Source organism: Alligator sinensis, unplaced genomic scaffold (assembly GCF_000455745.1).
Source record: "Alligator sinensis unplaced genomic scaffold, ASM45574v1 scaffold574_1, whole genome shotgun sequence".
NCBI classification, from domain to species: Eukaryota; Metazoa; Chordata; order Crocodylia; family Alligatoridae; genus Alligator; species Alligator sinensis.
In genome coordinates this window covers 1,501,521-1,512,678 of record NW_005842106.1, presented here as the reverse complement: position 1 = coordinate 1,512,678, position 11,158 = coordinate 1,501,521, and the positions used below count along the sequence as shown (strand labels likewise).

Here is an 11,158-nt window from a genome sequence, read left to right as displayed (position 1 = left end):
GGGCCTGCTCCCCCTGCTGCTGCTTCAGGGAGGGGGGGAGCAGGCCTAGACCCCAAACAACAGGAGGGAAGGGTGGAGTGGGCCTGCAGGGGGGGCCACGGGGCTCCATCCCCACCTGCTCTCTCCCTCCCCGCCCCCCACCTTCTTGATGGGCAGTTGGCTAGTCATAATATAAAGCCAAACACAAACTTCCCAGTAAAAATAAGACAGATTGAGATCAGTGCTTAAATTGAATGTGAATGGTAAATTTCCCATTGACTTCTGTGGAAATGAAATCAGGCAGTAAAATGATTCTTCAAGATCTATGAAAGTGAAGGTATATCCAAATATTTGAAATATTTTAGGAAGGAGAAATATTAGGGGTGCACCAATATAGATTTTTGGGGTACCGATAGCCAATTTTTAAGGAGGCATATCGGCTGATACCGATCCCATTTCCAATACATGGCTCTTTAGCTGGTAAGTCTGGTGTGGTGGAAGGAGAGGGAAGGAGTGTGGTGGGGGGCAGATCAAGGTCCCGGCAGTGAGGGAGGGGGGGGGGGGGTGCCCCCGGATCTGTGTGGGACAGGGCAGATTGTAGCTGTGGGCTGGGGTTGGGGCTGGGGGTGGCGCGGGACAGGCGCAGCTCATCAGGGAGGCACAGGAAGCGGGGGGTGGCTCCTGCCACTGCATGTGGTTCATCTGGTGGCTCCTACCGCTCATCCGGGAGGGTGTGCCCCCAGATCTGCCCGGCTGGGAAGAGTCCCGCCCCATGCAGATCCAGGGGCACATGCACCCCCCTGCGCCCTCCCAGACAAGCAGTGGGAGCAGCAGCAGGAGCTGCCAGATGAGCACCAAACAAGCTGCATGCAGTGGTGGGAGCTGTCCCTCACCTCCCCCTTTCTACATCCCATGCCCACCCTGGCCCTGGCTGGGCAGCCTCTACCCCAGTCCCAAGCCCACACCCTCCCTCACTATAGGAGCCTTGATCTGCCCTTCCACCCTACCAGACTTACCAGATGCACACAGCTTACCACGCTGCCAGGTCTGCTCCTCTCTCCGTACATGTTGCACTGCAGCTGCGCACATGCACAGTCATTTATGGGACAAAATATCAGCTGCATTTGGCTGATTTCCGATACAGAACATTTTCTTTATATAGGTGCCGATCCAATATCGGACCAATGTATCAGTGCACCTCTAAAAAAATATAAATGCTTTGAAGTATTTTCTGTAATTTTCTATACTTTTTCAAGCAAAATTGAAATTCCACAATAGCATTCATATTTAAATGTTCCTAAGTTTCTGATTATACTTGCTTGCCAGATAAAATTGTCATAAAATGTGTATACTGCATCTTACAACCACCATCTATCCAACTACCTGATTATATTTTTAAACTATAAACTAAAGTAATTCATGTAATAAAAAACATCAAGTTTACTTCAGTCAGCTTATGTTGTCATAGTTGAATATTCAATATTTGAAGCCCAACATTTTTTCCACTTGTAGTTTTAGGTATTAAGCCACTCCAGTATGTGTTTGTTATGGAATTTACACTGGTTGATGGAACAGGAGAACTAGATGCATACCTTTTTGACTATGTAAGTAAATTTAGTTAAATAGAATCAAAAGGTGATGGGTTTTAATATGAACAGCATCATTTTCATTTTTCTCTCATTCAGGGTTTAAATGGAAGTATGTATATTAAGCTTACTAATTATTAGTGTTGTCAGTTGCTTGAAGTGCAAAAAATGCCATTTTGACCCATTTAAGACATGATAAAAGGTGGCTGGGAGGGGTGGAAATAGCATGCTTAAAAATGAACTAAAGTACTAGAGTTGGTTTATAAATCAACTTATTTCCAATTCCCTGGCTGAGCTATCTGTATGTTTTTTTCAGTGGGTAGGAAATCATGCAGTCTTGCTACTTTGGGCAGGATTATTCAGGGCATGTTCATACTACTACTTACTCCCATTCTCATCTAGCCCAAGTCTGTCAGTCATCTATATTCAAAAATCTTTGCTTGTCTCTTCATAGTTTGGCTCTGGATGTTCTCCCATTCATTGGAGCTGATAGTCAAGCCTCCCCAAATCTGCCCCTCCATGTGGTGTGTTCAGAACTTGCTACAGTACTAAATTTACAAATATAGAAAGTCCACCAACAGTCATCTCACAGCTTCCAGCCCTTTTGTGATTCACATCTGTATTTACTAGCTGTAACTTGAAATAAGTAATGAGCGGACTGATTCTTGAAACTCATTCCACTACATTTGTCTTTCCTTCTGTGCTTCTGGTACAGCCACCCCAAGGTAATATAGATTGGAGGGGTGGCTCAGATGAGTTAAACTAGCTAAAGATGAAACTTAAGTTTACCTCTGAATAGTGATATAAATTTCACCTTTGAGTTCACCTTTGAGATGGTTCTTTTGGGTTAGGTCAAGAATGTCATGACTTACCAGACAACTTTGGTACTGTTTTAAGTAGTCTCCAGCCAACATCATATAAATACCCATTCTGTAAATCTAGTTTTTGAATTTGAATTAAAGTTTTAAATATTGTAGCCTGTGAGGTTGAACTGAGGCATGATCATTGCTAAGTGAAAGTTTTTCTTTGCCAACATCAGTTGTGGGCAAAGGACTTGTCTTTATCAGGTCTCCCCTAAATTTCAGTACTGCCCTGGAGAGCTTAGTGCTTGTCTTACCTAGTCCTGAGGTCTCCTCCACATTTACCAAAACAGTACTTCTCTTTTTGACGTAATAAATATAGATTTTTTTTCCTAAAATGTGGACACTGTCCTTGTTTCTAAATAGTAATGGCCTGACCCCAGAGATGTGGAATATTCATTAATTGTATGTAAAGTATACGTAAATTGAGAAGGCAAAAGCCTTAGGTGGAATAACATTACTTTCATCTGTATATCTTATAGCTAGGTGTCTACCCAACTCAGGGAGGCAGCCGGCCAATTTCGCAGTCAGATCATGGAGCTAGCCACCATTTTCACAGGCTTATGACAGTGGGGTCAAGGTGCACCCCCCCCCCCACACACACACACACACCTCCCCACTGATTGGTGGAAAGGGCTGATCATTATGCGGCCCCACCCCTCGCTGCTGATTGTAGAGGGGTGGGGCCACATGACAGGCAGCCCTTAGTCAATCAGAGGTGGGGGTGGCACCCATCTTGCCTAGTTGCTTTCATGCCAGCAGCCCCCTTTGTGCCAGGCTGCATATCCAAGAGGACTGCTAGTGGGAAGTTAGTACTTTATTTTTAGTAATTTGGGGGGGGGGGGGAATAAGGGGGGGAAAGGTTGGGTCTGTTTTTGTTTTTTGTTTTCTTTCCCCTGAGCATTTCACAAAGATCTCCCAATTTTGCTATTTTTGCAAAATCTGTGCAGTCACGATTTGAGTAGGCCCCTCCTTATAGCTGTATAACTTTGTGGTGTAATCAATTTACAAAAGACCCCAAATCTTATGCTCCTGATAGCAGAATTAAATTTGTTAGGAGAACTCAGTATTTCTTCAATTTCTATTTCATTTTTATTTCTTCAATTTTGTCAATTTTAAAATACCATAGGCAGTAGCTGCAACAGTAGACAACTGGGCTGACCTTCTCCTCTTTCTAGTTCCCCTCTTTCCTCCTTTGGAATCTGTCTCTTGAAATCTGTTGAGAAACACAGTCAGGGACAATGGGGGTCATAAACCATCTCCCAATTCAGGTTCCTATAGAAAAGCTGCACTTCAAAGTAGCCCAGATTCATATTAGGTGTTGCTGAATGCTACAGCTGGGCTGCAGGAAGAAAAAGCCATTTCTTTTGTAGTGCCATCTGCTAGCACTGCTTCTGGTGGCACTTCAAAGGAACCACCACTTCCCAGTGCTCAGACTGAGGTACTCCAGTAGTGTCTGAGAAGGAGCGGGGCTACTTTGAAGTGTAACTTTAAACCAGCTTCTAGTCTCGTTTCTATAGTAATGCTCCCAGTTCATTTTCTTAATTCAACAGTCAAATGGAAAGGTTCTGGGAAAAAAGGGATGATGAAAATAAAGGAGTTGAAGTTGGGGTGCAACATTAGAGGTAGGAAGACAATGTAATCTCAAAACATATTCCTCTCTGATCCTTCCCAACTTTCTGGCCATTCTTAATTAAATTTCTAGTATAAAAACCAAATGGGAGTTAAGAGATCCCATGAGATCCCTTGAGATCTTCTAGCAGAATGGAGTATCAGAAAGTCTCTGCATCAACACAAAACAGTTCATCGCCATTTCATATGTTCATGTAGTAGCATCTGGAGCCCAACTAGAGTGGCCCAATTTCAGGAAGTGAAAATGCAGCCAAACTCAAGAAGGAAGCCCAAATCAGCCCAGAAATCTAGGGGGCACGAGGGGGGAGGTATATTAAATGAGAATGCATGTATGATCTTTTAAGTTTTATATCTCTCTTCTACGTAGAGATATTTTTCTCAGTAGATGCTACATTGTGTATAACCTACCAAAAACTTCTAACACTTAAATGAGGAAGTTAAATTAAAAATAGAAAAATACTATTTAAATAAAACCAGATTATATGGTACCCATTCTCCTGTAGAGTGGTATGTTGCTGTCCAAGTATTCAAGTGATGCAGTATTCTGTCGCTCTTAATTCCCGAGCACAAATCTGAGACACAAGTAATATAATGTTCATATGTACTCTCCTTTGGTGGGTTTTTAAATATCTGGATGCTGTTGAAAACTCTGTATTGGCAGTATTACTTCCTATTTGCTAGTTTGGAACTTGATGAAATGCAAGAGACCTGTAAAAGGTCAGGAGAAAAAATGTTCAAGATCCTAATTATTTTTGTCTTCCTTTTGCCTCAAACCCTTCATTTCCCTTCCAGGAAAAGTTTTTCCATATTCCTGCCTCTGAAGTTCTTAGCAGTGATCTTCTTCAGAAGAAGATGGAAGCAACCATGAATTCACTCTCTTCTCCCAAAAGAAAAATAGGTCAGCTGTCTCTCTTTAATCTGCTACTATATATGTAAACTTAAATGACTGTGTTTTAGCATTTGGCTTGTTATACATATGATCACTGAACAGACCAGATGCAGTACTGCAAATATACAGAATTATAATGAAAGTGTCAGTTACTTTTGTTTCTATGTGGTGCTTGGTTAATTCCTTTATCAGGAGAAGAGCCTTGTGGAAAAGATATGTATTGGCTTGGTCCTTCCAAGAGAATGTGTAACGCATGTGCTTTCTTACCTCAGGTATAGATTCAGTTTTGTATGTAAACATTTATAGTCAGGTAGGGATAGAGATAATTCATGTTTATATCGAAATTAACCTAAATACTTTTAACCTAAATGTCACGATAACTTAGTGACAACTGAAAGGTAATTCAACCTGAGACCTAGACTTAGTTCTAATTTTGAGAATGCTCTGTGGATTTGGGGCCCCTCTTCTTGGAGGAAATGCCCATGGGAAGTGGGTGCAGAGTCTCTCAGGGTGATGAAACCTAAATTTCATCACAGTTTTTCTCAGCATTTCCTCTGGGGAAGTAAAGTGGAACTTTTAATTCACTAACATTAATTTGAGGCATAAGGGCATCTGTCAAAGGGCAGACCATTGTACCCTAACTTTTATAATTAAAATATTGAAACATTAAAATCCAATAACGCATGAAGATCAATTGAAATTCTGTTTCTGAATGTTCTTACTTTGCTCAGAACTTTGCACCAACTTAAAATTGGAAAGCTGAAGTTTCTGAACAGTGTTCTATTTTAATTACCTCCTTTGATAGGTATAAATAGGTCAAAGAGCAGAAAAACCACTGCTCAAATTATTACCTTTTGTTTTGCTTCATAAGCAAGTACTCTGTGACCCCCCCACGATGCATTACACTTAAGGAATGAATAGCCAGTTGATCACTTTTTAAGTTGTAATACAGCCGCACATTAAAGCAATTCAAGGCGTCATAAAACAAGGAATAAACCACAAAGTTATTCCAGTGAAAATGTGGAATCGTTTTGTCATTGGTTCTTATAACATCATTAATTCACCATGTGGCCAAGTGCACCCAAATCAGCTGATCTGGGCTTGCAGCTTCAGAGGTGTACCATGTGCTCCCATGGCTAGCAGCTTGCAGCTGATGAGGCTCCTAGCCATAGGGACACACCATGCACTCCTGCAACTGGCAGTCCTGTCAGCTGAGGAGGCTCCCAGCTTTGGGAGCTTGCTACTTGCCAGTGCAGAAGGAGCCTGAGACTGTGATCCTGGGCTCCTGCCACTCCAGCAATTAGATTTGATGGGATCTGCCGCTCAATCCCACAAACGCACCTCTTTCTCTGCATGTGTGGCATGGCAGGAGATATCATTGTGTGGATCACACATCAGATTTTATTGTGTCTGCCTGTACGTGTGGCAGGGGCCTAAGGATTATCAGAATGCATTGATAAGCACTGTCTCTAAAACAGGGACCTTGGAAGCCTTGTTGATGCAAAATGTTTGCTGGGTAGCATTGTAGTTGCCAGTCCAGTTTTTTGAAGCCCAGTGTTAAAAATCCCCTCGACAAAATAGCTCAGATATGCCATAGCAACATTTTGAAAATCTTAACTCGACTCTTTATTACTGCATTAAAGTTCCAGAGATCTCCACAGAGGCTGTGAGAGATCTAGCTTTTTACTTGAAATCTGCCACTGTTATACAAGCAAGAAGGCACTGTCACTGCTCCCAGCGGTGAGAGGGAGCCGCTTAATAGACTAACATTTTCCCAGTCATACTGTCTTGACGTGAACAGGGGTAGAAAACATGACAGTAAAAATGCCAACACCTAATTTACTAGTGAAGCAACAAGGGAAGGAGATGTAAAGTAAAACGCCATTGTAAATAAGGTCAGAGTCTAGCTACAGTAGACTTGGACAGATTATTTATTCAAAAGCAAATGGGTCTGGTTATGTCATCTGTCTATCCCCACTCTGTTTAAAAAGCCTTGAATTGGGGATTTTAATAAGGAAATCTCTGCAAGGAATCCTTCACAATAATTCATCGTTATGTATCACCTACCCTGGAGGTTTCCAAGAGAAGACTGGACAGTCACCTCACTGGGGTCACTTAACCCCAGTTGTCTTCCTGCCTAGAGCAGCGGGGGCTGGACCCAATGATCTGTGAGGTCCCTTCCAGCCCCTTGCAATCTATGAAAACCTGAAGTTCCGGGGACCTACAGGAAGCCCAGGTCATTAATTCAGTGTCTGTATCCCTTCAGTGACACCACACTCCTGCCCATCTTTCTTTTCCCTCCAGATTCATAGACTTATAGATTCATAGACTGTAAGGCTGGAAGGGACCTCAGAAGATCACCAGGTCCAGCCCCCTGCACCAAGCAGGAAAGATAACTGGGGGTCAGGTGACCCCAGCAAGGTGACTGTCTAGTCTCCTCTTGACAATTTCCAGAGTATGTGACTGCACCACCTCTGGAGGGAGTTTATTCCACAGTCTGGATGCCCTGACTGTGAAGACATTTTTCCTAATTTTGAGCCTGAATAGATTTTCCAGGAGTTTGTTGCCATTGCACCTGGTTTTCCACTTGGGTGCCCTGGTGAGCAGGGCTCTTGATGTACTCCCCTAGTGTCTTGATGTACTCCCCTAGTGTAGCGGTAAGCTAGTACCAGGTTCCCTCTCAGCTGTCTTTTCCTGAGGCTGAAGAGTCCCAGATCTCTCAGCCTTTCCTCATATGGCTTGCCTTTTAAGACTCTGATATTACAGGTGGCTCTTCTTTGGACTGACTCCTTTCTTATGGCATCCCAGTGCCATTTTTAGATATTTTTCACAGTGGTACATTTCATTGCAATGTTTGAATTGTGGGGAATGCAAGATGATGTTGGGAACAATTTATTTGCTAAGGTAGATACTTTCTTTGGTGATCTAGCCACTTTGGCAGATGGCTTCAAGGTAACAAATGTAAAGTTTGTTAAAGGATTGACAACACAGTTTCCTTAAGAAACATCTGATGGCCTTGTCTAACACATACTGTATATGTACCACACATGACCCTGTCATGAACAGTTTATTTTTTCATTACAAAATGTTAGTATACATTTATTATATACTAACTGTTAGTACTCCTTTTTTCTGAGCAGTAAATTTTCCACAAATAGCCATGCTAATGGCTGAAGAGCATTACAGATCCTAAAATATAAACTAGAATGCTTGTTATGTAATAAAAAATAATTTTTAGTTTTCCTTCTCAGCTGGATTGTGTGTTTTGTGTATCTTGTTAAAGGCTCTACTAGAGCTTTACTTGGTGTTGCAAGAGCTAAAAATTCATGTGAAAATGCATGTTTTGTTTCTGATTTGTAGATGACTTGCCGTGGCTGGAATGCTTCATCAGGTCCTACACGGTCAGAGATGGAACGGAACAGCGAGTCTGCTATCAGATTTTTGATACTACAGTTGCTGAAGATGTTGTCTAGTGCTGTGTTCCTATTTCAGAGGCAGTTTATCACCATTATTAATTACAAATATTTTCTCCATGTGAACATAATAAGGAAGTCTGCATAATTATTTGTGCATTTTGTTTGATCCTACGTTTCTGAATTAAGCTTAATTACACATCTACTAAAATGTGTTTGTTACTTAACTGGGCCCTGTCCTGTGAAATGAGTGGGAAAAGAAGTGTTAGGCCTTTCACAGGATTCCCTCTGTTTAATTCAGATTGTTAAAAGAAGATTAGTATCCAGACATTCCAAGCTGTTATATTTGAAGATCTCTAATGTTACTGTACTCTCAGAGGACCTACAAAGTCAAACAATAAGACATTGTAGACTCTAAATGTTGTGTTACTTAAGAAGCACAGTTACCATTCACTTTTATATGCAAAAAATAAATTATTTTAGCACACCTGTGGAAACCAGCCACATCATTTAATTTTCATTCCCTGACATTTTTGTGTGCAAACACATTTTTTTAAGCCCTACATAAGCCATATGCTTTCCTTTTTCTTCACTTTTATTACTGATGGGTAGTTTCTACAGAGTTCTTCCTGCAGGTCTTATTGCCAGGTAATCCTTGTGCATGCCAGAAGAATTGTTGACTCAGGAACTATTTATGTGAGTAAATAATACTCATCTGGTTAAGGATTGTAAAGCTAGGTCATAAAAGCAAAGATGTTTGAAATACTAAGATTAATGGTAAACTTTATTAGACTCTATATTTTTATAAAAATGCAAGGTAAAGCATATATAAAGTTGTATTTATTAACACTCAGTAATTGGCTGTACATTGACAGCGTCTCAAACAGTCTGGCTAATTTAGTGTCGGATCGTAGGTCTAGATCTGATTTCTTATTTGGTCTAATCAGATTGTCTGGCTAAATTTAGAGCCAGCATGTTCAGGCCAATATGTCACTAGTCTAGTTGGCTATCTGAGTGAAAGCATTTACTCTGCTGTAAGTATTTTCTCAAAGTCAGAATTACTTTCTAGAAAAAAAAATGTGAAAATTGAACTAACATGCCTATCACTCAAGAATTATTACTTAACATCTGCAACAGTTTTTTTCAGTAAATTCAAATATCATATTTAATGTAACAGTTCAGTACTTTGATACTAGATACAAACATTTTATTGTATAGTAAGAGACCTACTGGACTATTTTTGTGTGTGTATAGTTTGATTCAAATAACCTAAAACTTACTTTCTGTTACTTAAATGTGTGTACCCTTTGTAGAAACATTCAGCCAGGAACCTAGAAGTGTAATGTGCTTTATCCAAAGTTTCATTAATATTGGTAGCTGATGTTCATTTTGAAGGTGGGGAGAAACAGTCTGGCTGACTAAATAAGACCAACAGCTTGCTAAGTAAGAAAGTGCTGGCAAGAGTTTTGAAAGCAGCTGCTTTATTGCCCTTGGCTTGATGAGAAATGCTGATAAGTGAATTGTTAAGATTTGAGTTCCTAACTGGATGTCCAAAGAATTTCAGTGGAATTTAATTTCAGATGATCCCTCTTAAGAGTGTTTCGGTGGAATTTAATTCCACATCGTTCCTCTTAGGAGCTTGTGTGCCATGTAATTTATAGTTTGTCATATAAACTAGAAACCAGACCTCAATTGGGTTAAAGTTGATAAAGAAGCCTTTATTTTGTTGTGTTGCATATCATTACATTGTTACTGCCAAATACATTTGTGTTAAATTGTAAATATATTTCTGAAAATTAAAAGTATACATAAACTTGTATCAGAGGATACTGTTGTAAGCTACTGTGATGCAACTGTTGCATCTGCATGATTCTCTAGCAGTGTAGATGAGGTGAGGCAGATGCAAAATTAACCCTGCTTCGTTCAAGGACAGAGGCCAGGTTATTTAGCTCACTTATATTGCTGCAGGGTCTTGAAGGCAAAATCGTTACAGCATAACAGTTGATGCATGCTCCTGTGGAACTGCCCCCTCCCCTTTTAAAGCAACTGACATTTATTTTCTTTATACCCAAAGTCAATGTTTTCTATATCAGCATACCAAGAATATATTTTTTTTAATATTCTGACATGTAATAGATTTGCACTTCAGTGTAAGTGTCTTGATTTCACTATCTTTAGTGTTTGAGATTCCTGGCAGAACACTTTTAAGGCCCCTTATATTTGTATGTACAACACTGGAGTGGCCAGCTACTGCATACTGTAAGTTTTGAGCTGATTAATAAATGCTGTTAGAAGTAATGCCATTTTTTTGGTTCCATTGAACTTTTGTATCCCTGTGCTTAAAAATAGAATTTTTTTTTTGCTGCCAGTGGCATTGCTCCAGCAAAGCTCTTACACTTCACTTTAAGCTTCTGCTTATTCTAATCATAGTTATAGAACCTTGGTGCTGGAAGGGACCTCGGGAGGTTATCTAGCTTATTCCAAGCAAAACTACATGAGCAACCTTCCCACGCACAAACAGGTAAAATGCCTGAAGACACCAAGAACAAACTAACTTGACACAAGTAAAGCAGAGAGGACAAAAGCAGTGTCACTGTCCTTCCATTACAAGGACAGGAAGTAGTTTGTTAAAATACACTTGAAAGGTCATGCTCCTTGCTAAAGGAAGGAGACCCCACTCCAGCTACAGGAAGGCAAAAACATCAACAGTCCATACTGATCTGACAATGGGTAGAATTCCTTCTTGGTTCCATGTATGTGGAACAGCAAGACTATCTAGGCACAACCCTCCAGGTTTAA

At 40.6% G+C, this 11,158-nt stretch overlaps 1 protein-coding gene across 2 annotated transcripts in view; it reads left to right on the top strand.

Annotated features, from left to right (window-relative positions):
• POT1 (protection of telomeres 1) overlaps positions 1–10,704 on the top strand; it is a 179,171-nt gene extending 168,467 nt beyond the window's left edge. The window contains exons 17-19 of one of the 2 annotated variants that reach the window (XM_025205167.1): positions 1,492–1,583; positions 4,850–4,955; positions 8,307–10,704. In XM_025205167.1, coding sequence (XP_025060952.1) covers positions 1,492–1,583; positions 4,850–4,955; positions 8,307–8,419 — 311 coding nt within the window. In that variant the 3' untranslated portion in view covers positions 8,420–10,704. The remainder of the gene's footprint in view (positions 1–1,491; positions 1,584–4,849; positions 4,956–8,306) is intronic. The other variant, XM_006024524.3, reaches the window with a different exon arrangement.
• Positions 10,705–11,158: the final 454 nt, after the last annotated feature.